Raw genomic sequence first — 21221 nt, 5'->3', positions numbered from 1 at the left:
TCCTTTGTGTATATCCCCAGGAGTGGGATTGCTGGATCATATGGCAGGTCTATGTTTAGATTTTTAAGAAGTCTCCAAATTTTTTTTTCCAGAGTGGTTGGATCAGCTTGCATTCCCACCAGCAGTGGTCTAGGGTTGCTTTTTCCCCACATTCTAGCCAACACATGTTGGTGGTGTTTTTGATGGTGGCTGTTCTAACAGGGGTGAGATGGAATCTTAGTGTGGTTTTGATTTGCATTTCCTTTATGGCTAGAGATGGTGAGCATTTTTTCATGTGTGTTTTGGCCATTAGAATTTCTTCTTTTGAGAAAGTTCTATTTAATTCAGTTGCCCATATCTTTATTGGTTCATTGATTTTGGGAGAGTTTAGTTTTTTGAGTTGCCTGTATATTCTGGTTATCAGTCCTTTGATGTATAGCTGGCAAATATTTTCTCCCACTCTGTGGGTGGTCTCTTTAGTTTAGAGACCATTTCTTTTGTTGTGCAGATGCTTTTTAATTTTATGAAGTCCATTTTGAGTCACCTCTCTGATTGCGCTACTTTTTTTTTTTTTTTGGGTGTACTGGGGTTTGAACTCAGAACCTCACGCTTGCTAGGCAGGCACTCTACCAATTGAGCCACTCCACCAGCCCTCTCTGATTGCTCTAAGAAGAGTTACTGAGTTTTTCAATTTATTAAACTTACTTGTTTTGAGTGGCATGATGACTTCTAATCCCCTTAACATTCTAGAGTGTAAATCAGAACACTTTTCTTTCCTGTTTTATTTTTTAATAGTGCTGGGAGTCCAACCTAGGTCCTCACACGTTGAAGTATGCCCTTAGCCCTCCTCCTTCCATGGCTTTTTTGTTTGTCTGTTTGTTGTTGTTTTGGTTTGGTTTGAGTGCTACAGGGGTTTGAAGTCACTCCTTCATGCTTGCCAGTCAGGAGCGCTACCCCTTGAGCCATGCCTCTGGCCCTTTTTGCTGTGGTTATTTCTGAGATAGGGTCTCACTTTTTACCCAGGCTAGCCTGGACTGCAGTCTTCCTATTTAAGGTTTCCACTGTCTTATCCCACCATGCCCAGCTTTTTTCCATTAAGATAGGGTCTCAAATTTTCCCCAGCAGGCTGGAACTGCAGTCCTCCCAGCATTCATAGCTAGGATTATAGGTATGAGCCACCAGTGCCCAGCTGTCCTCTTCCATGTTGTAAGGCCATTCTTGACACTGGAATAAAAGGAGTGAATATGGTCAAAGCACATTATATGCATGTATGGAAATGTCATGACTATGTACAATTTAATATATGTCAATAAAAATAACATACTTAAAATGTTTCCATTAAAAGCCAACCCTCATACTAATGAACTGAAAACATTTTTAGTAAAATTTATTGGGACTCATAAACTCAGTGGATTTCCTCCTAGCTGAAAGCCTAAACATAATACAGAAATAAATATTAAGCCCAGTTGGTTAAGTGAATAAAAGTGTTTTCAAGTGTAATTTTTTTTTCAGTTAGCTTTACCTTTTTTGAAAGAACAATTTTCAAAGTAACATCCAAGTGTGATGTTATTAAATTAAACTTTCAGGTTGGAGCATGGCTCAAGTTGGTGCAGTGCCTGCCAAGACCCTGAGATCAGACCCCATACCCCAGTACTGAAAAAAAAATCTTTTTAAACTTTTAGTTGTTAGTCATCATTCATGTAATTGGCAGGGCCAGGGCAAGATACTTGGGGGGGCGGAATGAGGGAGAGGGGGTCCTGTGTCTTACATTAAAGTCTGTTGTGAAGATTTTGTTCTTAGCAATAAATTTTAAGAAGGTAAAAGTACTTCTTTGATCCTATATTCTTACAGATTCCTTTAGAAACAGTTTGGATATCAGTAATGTTTCTAAACCAGAAATCAGGGGTTATTTTTAAATACCAGAAGTCAATAACTTTTTAAATTGCTAATGATTAAAAACAAAGCACTAAATACACAATTATGGTTACTGATTTTATTTTCAGTAATTTAGTGAAATTGGGTGGAGTTTTTCTAAACATATTTTTCTATAACTTTTAAAAAGGGCAAAATCATCAATTTAGCCATTAAATGCATGTAACTTGACTAGGCCCAACACAGTACCCAGCAGACTCCATGGCTTCCATCCAGTCCAGTACCAACAGACTGAAACACAGTAATTACATTAACCAGTCAGTGGACTGCTTCTCACCTCAGATAAAGAAGGGGAAAGCAGGATTGTTCCCTCTGAGGAGCAGGGAATGAATACTAGCAGAGGACTTTGTCTTGGACCCTGGTGCTAGGTTTGCCATAATGAGAACCAACATTGGGCAGAAACCAAAGATCCATACCCAGAGTAGAGCCCAAAGAAGGAGCCTCCAGACCTGCCCTGGCACCACACAGAGAGAACTTTGCCCCAGTGAGATGAACTTGGGTTTTGGCCTACAAACCACAAGCTGCAGTGATCCTGGGTGTACCCCTGATACTGTGCAGGTCCTTGCAGCTGAGACTCAAGTCCACACAACTTAGATCAGCTTTGGTGACCAAGGAACTGCCTGCACCAATCAATACTACCCCAACCTCAGGAAACATAGTATATAGCAAGACTGCTTTCAGTTGGACATGGTGATTAGCACTCAGTTACAGTTTGATAACACCTCAAACATTGGGCAGATCCTAGTGGCCCTGATCTCCAGGCCAGTGCCTACAGATAGAATTTCTGGAAGAGCCCTGGTGCCAGAGGAGACCCTAAGGCTTCAGTCATCAGACTTTTATTCTGGCCAGCATCACCTGTGACTTCCTGGAACAGTCTTGTGCCAGGAGTCAACCTCCACAGTAGGAAGCCCATAGCAGAGCTGTGGTTTTACCTCAGTGCTGTGCTGGTCTTGGTGGACTGTGCGCTCAGAGGGTGATAGAGCTTTTCAGCATTGGCAGCCCCAGAGAGAGATTTGGGGAGATGGACTACCCATTTTAGGTACTCCACCTTTATGCTAAACAACATGCCAGCTGCAGGTTTGGTACAAACCTGGGTTTGGATTCTCCTCTGGAGCTGAGACAGTGACAACAACAGACTCCAGTAAACCTGAACTCTGGATGCCATCTAGTACTGATGTAGTAGAACTGACCACTGGCTAATAGAAAACAAGTAGGCTGCTTAGAATTACTGCAAAGTAGGAAAACAGATTAGGAAAACTAGAATACCTAATCCTTCAAAACCCAGATGACATCGAATACCAAGCATCAAGAGTTTTCAAGAAAGCCATTGATGGTGGTGCATGCCTGTAATTCCAGCACTTGAGAGACTAGACGGGAGGATCTTGAGTTTCAAGTCAGCCTGGGCTACATAGTAAGACTCTATCTCAAAAAAAAGAAATGAAAAGTTTTCAAAAATCTATGACCTAATCTAAGGGTCAAAATAAATTATCAGAAACTGACTAGATAGTGACCAGTATGGGTGAACTCTGTGACAGACAATTTAAAACAGGCATCTTAAACTTTTAATAAGCTTCAAGAAAACAGTTCTTAACAACAACTTAACAGAGAGAGGGAAGGAATTTTTTAAAAAACCAAACATATTCTTCATCTGAAAAAAACTTTAAACAAACTGGAGAGTATACTAGAAACATCAGTAGCAGGATAGATCAAGCAGAGCAAAGAATTAGGGAGCTTGAAGATAAAGCTATTTGAAAGTATGCAGTTGGTAGAGGAAAAAAGAGAAGAAAGATGTAAAGAAAGCTTATGAAAATTTTGAGGTATCATTAGAAGAGCAAATACATAGTCAAATTTAACTAAACCAAGACATCTTATAATTAAGCTCTCAGAGGTGAATGTTAAAGAGAAGATTCTCAAAACTGCGAGAGAGAAGAAACAACAGATAAGGATATTCTGATTCATCCAGTAGCAGACTTCTAAGCAGAAACCATACAGACCAAGAGAAAAATAACATAAGGTTTTTCATGTAGTAAAGGGTGAAAACCCTGACAATTGAGAATATAGTACCCAGCAAAACTGTCCCTGAGAAAATGAAGGAGAAATAAAGACATTCCCAAGTAAAACCTCAGAGAAATTATCTTCACCAGATCTTTCCTTCAAGAAATGCTAAAGGGACTTCTTCAAACTGAAAATATGAGGCTTTCATGAGTAAGAAGAAAATACTGGAGGGTGTAAAACTCACTGGTAAAGATAACTATGCAGACAAATTCAGAATGTCCTAATATTGTAAACATGGTATATAAACCATATCTTTCACCTGAAGACTAAAAATCAAAACAATTGAAAGTAATAACTACATTATCATGTTAAGTGATAAGCAGTTTAGAAGAATGTAAAATCAGACATCAAAAATTCAAATATGGATAAGAATGGAGTGCAAGGGTAGTATATATTTTATCTTTACGATCATGTTAAGTTGGTATCACTTCACAATAAATTTTTATAATCAAAAGATCTGGGGTACTTGTAAGCACGAAGTGACAATCTATGATAGACACCCCCAAAATAATAAGGACTCAAAACACACTACTAATGTAAATAATTTAGCCACAAAGGAAAACTTTTAAGAGAGCGAGAAAGAGAAGAACTACAACAAAACTAGGAAGCATGTAACAACATGGCTATAGTAAGACCTTAATCTGTTGGTAATTGCCTTGAATATGAATGACTAAAAAACTATGCAGCTGGGCACCAGTGGCTCACGACTATAATCCTAACTACTCGGGAGCTAGCGATCAGGAGGACTGTAGTTCAAGGCCAGCCCGGGGAAATAGTTCATGAAACCCTATCTCAAAAATACTTAACACAGAACAGGTCTGTGGAGTGGCTCAAGTGAGTGCCGCCTAGCAACATGAGGCCCTGAGTTCAAATCCCAGTATCATCAAAACAAAATAAAAACAAACCAAAACTCAACTACATGTTGCTTAGAAAAAGCTCTTCTCATCTCTAAGTACATGCATAGACAGAAAGTGAAGGGATAAAATAAGATACTCCATGCAAGTAGAGTCTAAAAGAAAGCATATGTCATTCTTTAGTTTTTCTCTTTGAAAAGAACAGGAGCATAAATAAAACAACAGATAAATCCACAAAAAATTTTAAAAAACAAACAAATGAGTTCAAACCCTAGTATGACCAAAAAAAGGAAAAATTCTATTGAAAAGGAATCAGTCTACCACATGAACTTAGATTTAGAGAATAAAAAAGGTTTTTATAAGTCACCAACAGTACTATTATTAAAGGCAACTCCCTTATTCATTCCTGCTACTATAACAAAATGTTTAAAATGATAAACGAAAAGAATTTATTGTTCACAGTTCTAAAAGTTGGGAAATTCAAGGTCAAGAAACTGGCAGGTTCATTTCTGGTAAGGGCTCTTTGCTTCATAGATGGTATCTTTTTGCTGCCTCCTCACATGGTGGAATAGACAAACACGTTCCTTCAGGACACACTCATTTCACTCATGAGAGTGAGCAGTTTTGATCTAATCACCTCTCAAAGGTTCCACCTTAATACCATCACCCTGGGAGTAGGTTTCAACATAGAAATATTGGGAAGACAACATTAATCAGATCGTAGGAGAAGTTCTCTTAATAGCACATAATGTATGTCAGGTTAAATAGCTTGCTTATGATCTCTCAGCTAGTGAGAAGCAAAGCTGATTTGAACCTAGGCAATATTGTTCCTGAGTTGGTGCTTTTAACTACTACACTATCACAGAAGGATCTGTAACTGACCTGTTTTCCTTATACATCTCTTTGCAATTCTGTTATTGGGAAATTGACAGAGCCACAGAATGATGTGAATTTGACCTAGACTTTTGAAGTGGTTGGGAGCGTGAAATACATTCTTGGCAAGGAGGATGACCCGAAAACAAAAGGTGTAAGGGTCAATAACAGATGCCTTTGTCACGTGTTAGGGAATACCCAGCTACTAATGAATCACTGAACCTCAAAGCAAACTATTAGTACTGTACATCAGGCGCTGGTGGCTCTTGCCTGTAATCCTAGCTACTCAGGATGCAGAGATCAGGAGGATTGCAATTCAAAGCCAGCCAGGGCAAATAATTCATGAAACGCTATCTCAAAAAAATTTGTCACAAAAAATGGCTGGTGGAGTGGCTCAAGGTGTAGGCCCTGAGTTCAAGCCCCAGTACTTCCCCAGATATTATATATATACATATACATATATGTATATATATTAGTACTGTAATAATAAACAAGTGTAGACTAGTATACTAGGAATATATTATATACTCCTATGGGTCATTTTAAGGATTAACTAGACCAGTTTGGTTGCAAGGATGATTTTTATAGTATAGTGCTTTGAAATAAAGTTGTAAGAGAAAAGTAGCAGTTAGATTGGAAGCCCTTTTTGCTTTAGTTATTTTTCAAACAGGATCTTGAGTTTACATCAGGGTGGGCCTCAATCACAATCCTCCTATTTATGCTTCCCACATAACTGGGATGACAGGTGTATGCCATCAGCTTTTATTGGTTGAGATAAGGTCTCAAGAATTCTTTTTGTGTTGGCTGACCTTAAACCATGATCTCTGAATCTCTACCTTCTGAGTAGCTAGGGATTACAGGTATGAGCCATAGCACTCAGCCTTGGGAAAAGGCTTTTTTAAAAGCAATGTTTTAGTAAAATTAATCAAATAGAAGTATTATGTAGATTTTATAAGAGAAGCTAGAGATTGAACTAGAAGACCAATGAGACTTATTAGGATACTTGAAGGTCGAGTTTTATGAGGATTTGCAGGGTGTTAGCATTAGAAGAAAAAGGAATGGATGCAAGAGATATTTCAAAGCATTTTAGTGATTGATGGAATAGAGGAGGGGATAGCTCTAAAATTTGAACAAGATGACTAAAAGCATCATAGATCCAAGAATAGGCCTCAGAAGGCCTAAAAGCAAGAAGCTAGTTAATTTGGGGGTAGTAGGGATTTTTGGTAAAGGAAGATATACCAAATAAGTTGAAAACTGCTATTTAAGGGTTATGGAAAGAATTGTCACTTGTAGAAGTGATGTACTGAGCATCAACTGTGGAAACTGAAAATAAGTGGGCTCTTCCACACATTGTATACAGAGCAAGACTATATCTTATTATATAGCCCCGTGTAGGGAATAGTAGTAGGACATAAAACCAATAAGGCATCAAGAATATGTGCCTAACAGTTGGAGGAGAACCAAGAAAGAAAAAGTTCTAGAAACAATGTGGTGAAAGAGATTTAAGGAATGATCAGTATTGTTAAATGCAGCTCAGCATTTGAAGAGGATGAAATTTGAAAAGCAGGATTTGTTCTTATATATTACATCCTCCTGCTTGTAAAGAAAAGAAAACAGGTAAAGAGAGGGAAGAAGTCTTTTCTCTGAAAAGGAAAAAAAAAACTAAAAATGTGGCAAATATCCAAAAATTTAGAGTTATCAGGAAAGTGTGTATATGTGTGTAACAAAGTCAAAAGAAAGGAAGAGATGACTTCTAGGGCAGTGTTTAGCAAACTTTAATATGTATGTGAATTGCTTCAAGATCTTGTTAACATACAGATTCTGATTTAGTTTGTCTAGAACTGGGATCTGAGACTACATGTCTCATAAGCTAGCTGCTGCTGATGATCTGTGAATCACTTTTTGCAGACAAGGCTCTAAAATTAGGCTTCCAGATCCTGTTAAGAGGAAAGCTTAGAATGGAAAACAGAGCATCAGGGATCTGAAGATTGTGGGAAAGATTTAGGAATTTAATATTACAAATTTAAATAGGGAATCAGAAAAATTATTAAATTGTACCAATATGTTTAGTATGAACTTAAAATTTGAAATTTTCCTTGGATGTTGGATTGTTTCCAGTAAGTATTTTAATCTTTTTAAAATATGATGAGAGTATTTGAATACAAAAACCTTTCATAGGCAGGCATGGTGGTGCATACTTATAATCCCAGCATTTGGGAAGATGAGGCAAGCCTGTGCTACATAGTGAGATTGAGGCCAGCTGCTATATAACAAGATTCTGTCAAGAAAGAAACAAACAAACAAACAAACAAGGGGGGGGAACTTTTGTATTAAAGGTTGTCAAAACATAAGCAACCCTAAAAACATATCTACTATCAGTATAAATACCAGATTGTTTCCCATAAGTAGTCATTAATTTTCTTTTTAAAAATATTTGAGCTGCTTAAAGAATTTGAAAGTTTTTATTTTTAATACTTGTAAAAATTCATGAACATTATGTTAATAGAAATAAACCATCCAAAGAAACAAGCACTGCCTGTTCCCTTTCATGTGGAAATAGTCAACCTGAATATAGAATAGTGATTATTAGAAGTTGAGAAGGGTTGGAGAAGAAGGGAGATAAAGCAAGCTAGGATTCAATTGGTGCATGCTGTATGCATGTGTTGGAATATCATACTAAACCTTGTTAATATGTGTCATTGATATGTTGATCAAAGTAAAATAAAATTAGTTATTAAAAGGCCATGAACAAGCCAAAAGCATACTCCTCTCAATGTAGATGCAGCATATATCAGAACTAAATGGAATCAACCATAAGAATATTTTATAACAAAATTTAGAAGCTATGGTACAAAGCACACGATTATTCTTAAAATATAACCATTAATAAATAATGATTTGTTAGGATGATTATCAAAATTGAACTTCAGAATGAGGCAAGTTTAAAGTTTGAAAGAGAATCATCTTTATTAGGAGGGCAAAATAAGATAACTGAATTTGAATACTCAAAAAGTAGAAAGTAAAATTAAATTTTTTTAGTTTATAATTTTATAGACTAGACAAGAAATTTAGGAATACTGTTTGGTAGTCCTTTGTATCAGGTAAAATGATAGATAAGCTGTTGGTATAAGCAGGAGAAATGGTAAGGAAATAGTTGGCATTCTAGGTTTGAGTTAGCACCTGCTGTGGTTTGTGTGTGGTTTGTGTGTCCACCAGGGGTCTATTGTGATTGGAGGCTTGAACCCAAAGGTGATGCTATTGGAAGTGGTAGAACCTCTGAGAGGTAGAGCCTAGTGAAGGATCCTTTGGTCACTGAGGGCATGAGGTGGTTTTTGTGGGAATCCCTTGGGTTCTCACCAGAGGGTAGTTACAAAAGGATCAAGCCTGGTCCTTACCAAATTCTATCTCTGCTCCTGGTTCAAGACACAGTCATGACTGGCTGTAATGAATCATGCTGTGATCCCAGTACTCTGGAGACTGAGGCAGGAGGACTGAGAGTTTGAGGACAGACTTGGCTACACAAGAAAGCTTTGTCTCCGAATCATAAAGGGGGAGGGACAGTAGAGATAGACTCGATCGATACAGAAGTTGTAATCACTTGCTCCATCCAGCACATCAGCATTTGCCATGAAGTCCTCATTAGAACTGAACCTGATGTAGGCACTGCGCCTTTGAAATTCCAAAACGAAAAACAAAATAAACCTTTTTATAAAGTAGTTGTCCCCAGTATTTTGCTATGGTAATGAAATAATGGCTAGATACTGGATTGTTTCCAATATGTAGTCATTAATTTTCTTTTTAAAAAATTTTGAGCCCCTAAAACAACCTTTTATTTTTATGTAAAATAGAGGAGTTTTGCACATTTTAAATCTTCAAAATCAGTGATTATTTTAATATTTTTGAAAAGGAAAAAGATCTGGACACTAAGAGAGGTCTTTTTGAGGTATTTGCTTCAGTCAGCTTAAATTAATTAGTAGTTGCTTTAACTACTAATTAAAAGTTGGAGGTGGCACCAAGCATCTTAATGGTTTTTATTTTTCATTTAGAAATTAAATTTAAGGAAGACAAAGAATTATAAGGAAAAAAAATGGTGATTCCATTAGCAATTTTTGAGATACAAATTTCTAGGGACAAAAATGTTAAAAGCTTTTTTAAAGAGTCATGGTATTTAAAATTATGTAAGAAAGTGAGAATATTAAGGTCATTTGAAAGGGATAAACTTTTTGTGTATGTGTGTGGTAGTACTGGGGTTTGACTCAAGGCCTCTCACTTGCTAGGAAGATGCTCTACCACTTGAGCTACACCCCCATCCCTTTTTGCTTTAGTAATTTTTCAGATAGTCTTGTATTTTTGCCTGGGACTAACCTCAGACAGCTGTGGTCCTCCTACCTATGCTTCCTGCATACCTGGAATTATATCATGTACCATCATGCCCAGTTTGTTTTGTTAAGATGAGGGTGTCTTACTAACTTTTTGCCCTGGCTGGCCTCAAAACACTATCCTCCAGATTTCTTTCCCCCTGACTAGTTGGGATTACAGGCATGTACCACCATGCCTGGTGAGATAAACTTTCTAAAATGATTTAGAACAGGTAAGGACATGGAAAACATTTTAATAATATTATATACTATTATAAAATATGTTCATTTTGTCAAAATTTTCTCCTTTATTCACTTCTGTGTTTGTGTTGATATATTCCATAAACATATACACAGAGTTCAATGATAAATTTTTTCAATTAAATAATTTTAAAATAAATTTTAAAATGACCTTAAAAACATACTAAATAAAATAATGCATATGTATTTTGCTATCCTAAGAAAGCTACTATAATTCCTTTGATAAATGGATGAAACATATCTGTTACCTTGTGTAGGTATTTCTATGTCTCTGTAACTTTTGTATTTAGAACTATATCAGGTATTATATATATATATATATAAAAGCTTACCCAAAGAAGCCAACTTTTGTTTCCTCTTAGACACAGAAAACCAAAAGTCTTGTAACCAAAAACCATATTATCATTTTGTCCATGAGTATACATTTCATATTCTTTTTACAACTATTGAACTTTCAAAAATAAGCATATATATAAAATATCATCCAAAGACCTTTATATATCTTTTAATATGTTCATTTAATGGTTATTTTAAAATATACAGATAAACATTTGGTGATTAGTGATTTGCATCTCATCTTAATTAGAAATTATTCAGGATATATAGAGTTTTCTAACTCAATTTTATATATAAATTCTTATATAAAATCTTAGGATTCACTAAGTGTCTGCAAATTATAAAAAGATATATTAGGCAGTATAGGATTTGTGGTATTATAAGAATTAATTTATTTTTTAAAAGGTATTATCTATTATAAAACTTAGTTGAACACATAACTTTACAATCTTATACAGTGTCTTGAAAAGAAGTTGAGGTTAATGTATACAACTATGAAATCAATGGAGAAAATGTAATTAGTTTTTTCTGAGAAGATAAGTTCAAGATTTGCCCAAACAACTATATCATACTAATATTATTTGTATATGTTGGCAAAACCTGGAAAAAAGACAAGTAACTATTGTTAAACAAATTTGTGCAAAGGGCCATCCCAATTAGAATTAGATGAATGTTTTCTATCCAATTATATTTCAAATACTAAGAATTTAAATTTAATAATCCTTCTTCCTCCTTATTCTTTGTACTAATGACGAAGGTCATTATTTACATTCATTACTGCCAATGTTTACAGTTCACCACCTGTCTAGATTGATTGCTTCTGAAAGTTCCAAATAAATATATAAATAGTATAATTTATCAGTTCACTCAGTTTTTTAAATGTTTTGTAGCCACAATGAATGTGAAATGATCCAGAACAATTGAAGTTGTCATTGGTGAAGAATTTTGAACATTTGAAGCGTGCTCTCTGTAACTGTGATTAAATAGAACTTCAGAATTTATATGTTGGCATTTTTGTACCTTAAGGATCATATGGAGTTTTTGAGAAAGTACTTGGAAGAAATAAAGTATTAGACATATGTAAAATATTATGTACTTGGGTTGCTTTTTGGTGTTGGGGATTGAACCCAGGGCCTTGCACATTCTTAGCACATGCTTTAATCACTGAACTGTACCTCTAGCCCCTGTGTACTCTGTTTTAACTAAGAGACCAACAATAAGATCTCCCAAGACAACCATGTCTTAAGTTATGATGCCATTTATATTTACATTTGGGCTGCAGAATATGGATAGTAAATTTGCCTCAGAAAGAATAATAGAGAGGGATGCTGAGTAATGTTCAAAGATGGCATAGCTTGAAAGGTAAGACATTTCTTTCTTCGTTCTAGTTGACATTTCACCCTTTTTGTCATTTGTATTTTTTCCTTTCTTATTGCTAAATACCTAATGTGGGAAGGTAAAGTAAAGGGTTGAGGAGAAATAATAAACAATAAAAAAATCAGCATTTTTGGGCTGCGGTAGAGCACTTGCCTGGCAAGCACAAGGCCCTGAGTTCAAACCCCTGGTACCACCAAAAAATAAATCAGCATTTTTATCCTGGAATGAAAAATACTGTTAGTATACCATACTATATATGAATGTTTGTTTGTATCATTGTATATTTGATAAAATTTTTTCTTTTAATCTGAATTTTATATTTGGGTCTAAATTATTTTGTCATATATATTATAAAGTAGACTTAACACAAATTTGCTAACTTATTTTGTTCTCATAGTTTTCAGCCTATGATCTCATCCCATCACCAAAATTAAAGCCCTCTCAAGTTATGCCAGTCAATGATGATTTATGTTTTAGCAGAAAAAGAGTATCAAGAAATTTATTTCAGAATAATCAAGATTTTAACACAGATTCTCTTCCTGTATGTGCTACTGGTAAGTAAAACTTGGTGGTATTAGATAGGCTGAACTAAGTTAGAGACTTCTCTAAACTTCATATCCATTTAAGAATTTAAAGAATTTATAATCTAGTAGACAGTTCACATTTAGTAAATATTTATTGACGATCTAAAGAACATGGACATTTGACATAGTTGTCTCATGAGACCATGGAAAGGATTCCCATTGAAACCTGTTAAGTAGCAATGTAGGACAATAGTCACTTAATAAACCAATCATATTACTGAACATATCCCATCAGGTATTTTTCTAAATACTGGGATAATAGCAGTGAACAAGAGCGGGATGACTTTCTGACTAATAAAACTTGTATTCTAGTAGGGGAGGGGAATAGACATTAACTAAATGCAATACATAGATTGACAGCAATAGATGCTGTGAGTAAAAATAAAGTAGAGAAGGGCTAGAAGCATGGTACAAGTGGTAGAGTGCCTTCCTAACAATTGCAAAGTCCTGAGTTCAAACACCAGTAGCATCAAAATAAATAAATAATCAGAGAAGAGGAATGTGGACAGCAGGGGGCTTTTTTAATATAGGGAAAGGCAGCTATATTTAGAAGGGAATATTTGAAGCAAATCACTACATATCAAAAGAGAAGAGCAAATTTCAGGAAGAGGGGATGATCAGTGCAGTGTGATTAAGAGAGAAGGGTGGAGGACATGTTTGAGAAGGATTAAAGAGCCTAGTGAATCTGGAATGAAATGAGTAAGAGAAAGAGAAGTCGAAAATTAGAGAGGTAACAGATAACCTCAATTATAAGGCCCACTGGGCTACTGAATGAACCAACTTTTACTCTGAACAAGAAGCACTGAAAAGTCAACTTGCCTTATGTTTTCCAGGCGCATTTTGGATATTTAAAGTAGATGAAAGAAAGACAAGGCAAAATAAGGAAAACTGATTAAGAGTCCCTTGTAATTCTGGCTAGAGTTAATGGAGAGTTTACCTGTTCAACAGTGAATGAAGTGAGAAGAGATTAGATTCTAATTGTATGTTAAAGGTAGCCTTGACATGATTTGCTGGTAGACTGGATATGGAGTGTGAGAAAGGAGAGTTAAGAATGCTCTAAGAACATTCTACCAGAACAACTGGAAAGATGTTGAGTTGCCTGCGTGTTATAGAAAGTAAATATGTGGTTCAGCAGACTTGGTCATTGCCCTGGGCTATATCAGTTTGGAAAGTCATTAAGGAAAGTATTTCGACTGCGTCTTTTTGTGATTCATATGACATAAGTAAAATGTAGGTGTAAGGAGAGCAAAAGCAAAAGCTTACATTAGGAATACTATTGAGATATTCTGGGAGCTCTGTCAAGGTAGAATGTTGAAAGATAAATTGGGATTTGGGAAATCCGAGTGTGGTAGGCTCAAATTTGAGCTCATACTTGAAAGCACTAAAGACTAATGGAGATTTTTTTTAAATTAAGTTTTAAAAAAATCTGTGGCAATATGATTGTTTATAAGTGGCACAGGTAAGAATTGTCAGGAAGTAAGATGATTTAATACAAAGGATAAAGAAGAGAGATAGAGAAGGATTCCATAACTTAGCATCCAGAAGGCTGAGACAGTAAGCAGGAGGCCAATGCCATGGGAAAAAATAAAAAAATAAAAAAAGACTTAGCACCAAGAAGGAAAAAAGGTAGTATATTGGATTAATATTAATGCTCCTACAATTTACCCTATGTAGGTTGTATTTTTTTTTCCTATTAAAGAAGAAAAAGAGGAAGTATGATGATACAGTGATACCAGTGGGAAGATTGAGGTAAAGGTGAAGATTGAGTATCTTGTGCATTTTGACATTTATTAATATCCAAATAATAGTAGTTACTGAAATTTGTTGACTGTGAGTTTGCATGGTGTTCAGCAAGCATTATTCTCTTGGAAGAATTTGTAGACCTTTCTGTAATAAAATTCCATAGTATTTTCATACAGAAATGAAATGTTATTTTGATTATATAGCTTAATTTGTTTGTTTAATAGAGAAAAGGAAGGACAGTAATATATCCAGTTATGTTCATACCATTATTTTGGTCTTTTTATAAGTGAGTTCCTCTACCATCAATAAACTCATTACATAGTTACACTGATTTTAAACAACTGTAGACCAAAATAATATATAATCTGATACTAGATTGCATGATATAAATTACAAATACCATAGGAATTCAAGAAAGGAAAGGAAGAGACTTTCTGAAGTCATTCAGAAAACTGCAGGAAAGAGTTGCCCTGAGCTAAACTTTAAAAAAGGGAGAGATTTGCAGCTGTCAGTAAGGCAAAAAGAACTGCTTCATGCAGGCAAGGATAAAGTATAACCAAAAGCATGGATGTGAGAATTAAATTAGAAGATGTCCAGTATATTAAGGAGTAAAAGGTCTGAAATCATAGGGAGATAATAAGTCATAGAATTTTAGAACTATACGGAACTACTTTGTTCCACATATGAACAAATTGAATGCCAGAGAGGTCATTATGGCCTTTTCTTTAGACTTCACCTGCCCAGGAATAACATTAACCAATCACAGGAGTGGGAAAGGGATTCTTGGGAAACATGCATGTATAAACTTAGAAACTACATGCATGGACAGGTATAGTGGTGCAAACCTGTAATCCCAGCATTTGGGGGGCTGAGGCAGGATGATGGTGAGTTCAAGGCCAGTGGGTTGCATAGCAAGCCTCTATCTAAAAAGAAAGGAAGGAAGAAAGAAAACAGGAAAGAGAAGAAAGTGTGTGAATGCCATATAGTATAATAGAAAAGAAGAATTCTGCAGTAGAACTTTGCAGAGTAGTGCATACCAGGAAAAATGAAAGTCACGTCTGGAGAAACACGGTGAGGAAAAGGAGAATTTGGGAGGAAACTATCTTGTGTATATTCTTTAGTATGCCCTTCTTTTCCTGTCCTTTTCCAGTCTGTTTTCTGGTCTTTAACCCCTGCCATTTATCCATTTTGCCAATACTGAGAGCTTATCACTGTACTTACACTCCTATATTTATTTCCATCTAAATTACATGAACATTGTGAAATAGGATGTATTCATGAGGAAAAGTTTACTTTTACTTTTACTTTTGTGTTTTTCCCTATCCTTCTTCCTTCAAAAGGTACTACTGGAACTCATCAGACAAATCTTCCTGGGAAATGTGGATTTTCACAGATATGTGGTAAAACTGGCAGTGTGGATTCTGACTTACAATTCCTGGGGACAACTAACACTCATCAAGATAAGGGTATAAGTCCCAAATTTATTTGGGAACAAATGATATATAAATATGTGGGATTTCTAATGCTAGCCTATATGTTATTTTGTATAATTATACTTATCACAAAAAAAAGTATTTGTTACATTTTTAATGGCAATATTAATGACATTTTCTTTCTTTGTTTTGGTGGTTCTGGGGTTTGAACTCAGGGCCTTGAACTTACAAGGCAGGTGGTCAACCACTTGAATCATATCCTCTCATCCCCTTTTTGCATTAATTATTTTGGGGTGGGGTGTCAAGTTTTTGCCCTGGGTCAACCTCAGACGACAGTCTTTTTACCTGTGTTTTCCACGTAGCAGGGACCAGAGCTACACACCACCATGCCTGCTTGTAGATTGAGATGGGGTCGGGGTCTTGCTAACTATTTGAGATAGGGTCTCACCAACTTACCCCCTTTCCTGTCTGAAACTTCAGTCCTCCCAATCGCCATCTTCCAAGTAGCTTAATAACATTTTTCTTAATTGTCGTCCTAAAATGTTAGATTTTGTGATCTTGTTATAAATATGACTGATTAAAGTTTAGAAACTATTGGTATATACAACATTTTAATACTAAATAATTTTAAAAACTAATATCCATTAAGTAGTACTGTAGTAGATAGTTTTTTCAAAAACAGCCTTAAATTTGAAGGATATTTAGAATTTCTTCTGTTTCCTGTTAGGAACTGTAATGTCCTATCAAACTATCATTTCAGATAACACATAAGATATAAAAGAAAAGGAAGGATTTGAGACTGTTATTAGTTATATGAATGTTGAGATTGAAGATTTTTAAAATTTCTATGGTAATTAATAGCTTTATGATTATGTAGAGATAGGATCAAATCAAATATTTTCTAGTAGTAGCTTAATTTTTTTTGTATGTGCTTTAGTAAATTTTTTGAGTAATGGGGGATATACTTCTATATTTTTTTATGGGAAAGTAATGATCATTTTAAATCAGTAAGGAAGATTTAATTAAAATAGCACTACATTTTAGTTACCTTCTTCACCTACTCCAATGGGTTACATGGTCATATGACTCCTTAAAACTTTGTTTGTGTGTTGGGGGTGGGGTTGTTACTCACAACTCAATAATAGTCTATCTTTCTTAATGATACTGGTGCTTCCTGAATCATGATTCTTGAATGTCTTTGGGACTCACGATTAGTGTAAGTAGGGTGTTTGCTGTACTGCTTAGTCTTTCTGTTTCACCTATCCCTGAATGATTTTATCACCTTTTAGTCTATCTCCACTGTCAGTGTTTAATCAGATCTGCATAGTAGCCCTGGTTTTCTCTAACTTCTCAGAATACCATTTAGAGCAGCAAGTATGAAGGAATATTATGTTTTTCTTAAGTTCCATAGAATTTAACTTAATAGACCAGTCTAGGCTACACTGTGAGATACTATTTAAAAATAAATAAATAAGTAGACATGAATTTTTTTAAATTACATGTAATATATACAGTCATTTAGGATTTCAGAAAAATATTTGTTTTATTTGTAGTATACATAAGCTAGGTCTTTTGTCATGGAAGTCTTGTTAAAAATATTTAAGGAAAATGTAATAAAACCTTAAAAAGATTGCCAGTGTACATTTATTTTTGCTGAGGAGTAAAATAAAAATATCACTAAGAGGCAAGAATAAAGTATGAAAAATAAAAAACACTATAAATAGAAAGCACAAAATAAGATGGTAGAATTAAAGCCAAATATATCAGTAAGTACCATAAATATAAATGGGTAGGACTTAACTTTTAAATTACAGAGATGATCAGGTCTTTTTTTTTTTTCCTTCATTGAAATGCTAGTTTTTTAAGAACCATATTTAGGCAAGCATAAACGCAGTTTTGTTTTGTTTTCTTATGTGATATTTGGGATTGTACTCTACCACTTGAGTCACACCTCCAGTCTAAGAGCCACATCAGTGAGCTGGGGCATAGCTTAGTGGTCAAGCACTTGCTTGGCATGCACTAGGCCCTGGGTCTAGTATTCAGTACCACCAAAAACCAAACAACAGCAAAAAAAGAGCCACATTTAATACATCATACCAGGCATAGTAATGTCTGCCTATAATGCTGAGGCAGGAGGATCTGAGTTCCAGGCCAGGCTGGGCTGCACAGTGAGACCCTGTCTCAAAATAAGTAAATAAAACAAATCAAAATAGGTTGGAAAAAAAGTAAAGCATGAACAAGATATAGGCAAATGGTCAAAGAAAAGCAGGCATAAATATGCTGAGGATAGGGAAAATATGCACACTAAAGCTAAAAACATTTTTAGCACTAGAAAATGAATATCCTTATAATGAGAAAAAGAAAAATTTATTAAGAAGACAAAACTTTTCTCATATGTACGTGATATACATGTATATTATATGTATATATATATGTGTAATTTGACAAAACTGCAAGTAGGAAATTAATCTACAAATGTAGAAAATTTCAATAGGATCTGAATTAGATTAAAAGATACAAAATGTTTGAACATAAATTTAATTAGCTCTTTACCTCACACCATATAAAAATGTAATTGTAATATGGGATGAAAATGTGAATGTGAGGAGGAAAAAAATTTAACTCTGAGAAGATGTATATATATAAATAACATATCTTTTTTGTTTTATTACAGTACATGGTAGCCTAAGTTTTGCCAGTAAGACACAGCAAACGTTTGGTAGTCAAACAGAGCACACTTCTTCATACTCTGGTTCAGATCCAAGTCCAGGAGCCTTCATCCTCCCATCCTATCCTCTCTCATCACCTCGAACTAGTCCAAAGCACAGTTCTCCTCTTACCGTATCTCCAAAGAAGCCTCAGGATAATTCCATTAATTTCTCAAATTCCTGGCCTCTTAAAAGCTTTGAAGGACTGTCAAAGCCAACTCCACAGAAAAAGCTTGTCAGCCAAAAATCATCTGACCCTACAGGTAGAAATGATGGGTAAAAGTCAGTACTGTGTTTACATTTTTTTGTGCATTTGGAGTTAATATATAGGGTTGCTAGATTTTAAAAGCTGGTAGACTGTTTTTTGTTTCTCTGAATTAAATATTTAGGAAAACATTTTACAGTGTGTTTAATAGAATAGATGTATAATATAAATTTGACATGATCATTTCTTTTCTTACATTGCCACTTTGAAATCCTTTTTTTAGGACCAGCCAAGTAATAATGCTTTAAAATGAACATGAACAGCATATGTTGCCTAAGAGTCTACTAACAAACTTTAGCATTACAAATATAAAATATCATTCAAATATTTGCTGTAATTAATGCCTAGTATTCATTTATTGAATGTTTATTATATGCTAAAATTATGTTGAAGGGTTTTCTATTTATTATTATAAACTAAAGTTTTCTTAATATCTCACTGCAAATCATCAAATTTGCATACAAGTTCATTTTGGATAAATCCACTTTCAAAATAAAATGTCTGTTGAAGGCATCCTCTGTATCCTATGTGATTTTGTATCTCCAGCCACTTAGCTAAGATGTTTATGTAATGTGAAAGGTTTTCACATAACTCAGTTTTGTTATATTCATTAAGGGATACTGATCTTTTAATTAATCTCATTTTGAATAGTAATCTTTATTTCAAATAAAAGGTAATACACCTTTTTTATTTAAAAACACTGTATTTCAAATACTTAGACTATAATTTCCACTTCTCCTCTGAAAATAAGAAAAAGTAAAATATGTATTTTTCATGCAGGAGAAAATTCTCAAGAAAAACCTACTCCAGTTCAACTTACACCTGCCCTGGTGAGATCACCATCTTCCCGAAGAGGCCTAAATGGAGCAAAGCCTGTACCTCCCATACCAAGGGGAATAAGCCTTTTGCCTGATAAAACTGCTTTAAGCACAGTGGGTCCCAAAAAGAAAGAGCCTGATGATATTTGGAAGAGTGAAAAAGACAGTCTTACGATTGATCTTTCAGAATTAAATTTCAAGGATAAAGATTTGGATCAAGAAGAGGTTAGAACTATACATCATTTTTAGTAATTTTAAAGCATAATTTTTATAATATAGTTATTATTTAAGAAAAAAATTATTTGTTATCCCATAACATTTTTTCTTATTTATAAAAGTATTTCATGTTTGTTATGGAAAATGCACTGAATTTCTACACTGAATGATGAAATGAAGGAAATTCATCACATCAGATCTTACTACCTAGGATGTTTTTCTATATCATACTGTGTCCTTCCAGCATTGCATATATTATTCCTTTTTATTTTTTTTTTATTATATTCATATGTGCTATTATTCCTTTTTAAATTAAAGTACGTATAATAATATTGGAACACATCAATGCACCGAATGACCACTCCCAATGAACAATTTGCCATGTTTGTTTCCTGGTTTTTTGATTTTTTTGGTGGTGCTGGGGTTTGAACCCAGGCCCTACACCTTGAGCCACTCCACCAGCCCCTTTTTTGTGTTGGGTGTTTTTTGAGATAGGGTCTTGCAAACTGTTTGCCCAAGCTGGCTTCAAACTTCTGTCCTTCTGATCTCTGCCTCTCGAGTAGCTAGGATTACAGGGGTGAACCACTGGCACCCAGATTGTTTCCTGTTTTTTTTTTTTTTTTTAAGAGTATAACATAGTTCCCTAGCCAATCCAATTTCTTTCTTTAGCAGAGGCAACTACTGTTTCCATTAATTTGTGTTTTATATATGTCTTTGTCATTTTTTAATTCATTTATTCACATGTGCATACTTTGGGTCCTTTTTATACTAATATTATATTATATAACTTAATTATGTAATATTCATACAATTTATTTTGGCTGCAGTGAATATATTTGAGCTTGAACTTTGTGTACATGTGTAAATTTTTTTATCTTTATGAAAGTGAAATCATGCTGTATACTCATGTTTGAATCCTGTGTTACTCTATGTATACTATAAAAATGTGGGCTGATCTATTTATACTATAAAAATGTGGGCTGAAGCTGTGGCTCAAGCAGGAAGCCCTGAGTTCAAACTCCAGGCCCACCAAAATAGAAAAATAATATTATGCTATAAAAATGTGTTGGCAATATGGTAACTTGGTACATACTAACCATTCCAGAGAAAGAATGTGGTTGCTGTATTTCACTGGATTCAGAGTATTATTTTGATAGATGCCTCCTTTTGTCAGTTTACCTGATATCATATGTCATAAATTGGTTTTACTTTAAATATCTAAACAAAGAATCATGATATTTTATGGTCTTATTTTAGCCTATTGCAAAGATGTAGGACTCATGCTGATAATTTGCTCACTAAGACAACATTAATTTTAATGCATATTCATTTTAAAAAGTATCTTTTCTGTTAAGCATGCATAAAACTAATTTACAGAGTTCCACAATTGATTCTTAATGATTCAAGTATTCATTCTAACTTCCAACTG

At 34.7% G+C, this 21221-nt stretch overlaps 1 protein-coding gene across 5 annotated transcripts in view; it reads left to right on the top strand.

Annotated features, from left to right (window-relative positions):
• The window catches only part of Togaram1 (TOG array regulator of axonemal microtubules 1), an 83317-nt gene that overhangs the window by 8906 nt on the left and 53190 nt on the right, over window positions 1-21221 (top strand). For 4 of the 5 annotated variants that reach the window (XR_012446174.1, XM_020181710.2, XM_020181711.2 and 1 more), the window contains exons 2-5: window positions 12423-12579; window positions 15693-15818; window positions 18460-18756; window positions 19539-19801. Coding sequence is in view for 4 of the 5 variants with exons in the window: in XM_020181710.2 (XP_020037299.2) it covers window positions 12423-12579; window positions 15693-15818; window positions 18460-18756; window positions 19539-19801 (843 nt within the window). In the remaining variant the exon portion in view is untranslated. The remainder of the gene's footprint in view (window positions 1-12422; window positions 12580-15692; window positions 15819-18459; window positions 18757-19538; window positions 19802-21221) is intronic. The other variant, XM_020181714.2, reaches the window with a different exon arrangement.

Source organism: Castor canadensis, chromosome 3 (genome assembly GCF_047511655.1).
Source record: "Castor canadensis chromosome 3, mCasCan1.hap1v2, whole genome shotgun sequence".
In the NCBI taxonomy this organism is placed as follows: Eukaryota; Metazoa; Chordata; class Mammalia; order Rodentia; family Castoridae; genus Castor; species Castor canadensis.
Note: the sequence above shows the minus strand (reverse complement) of the source record. Positions and strands in the feature narration are given on the sequence as shown.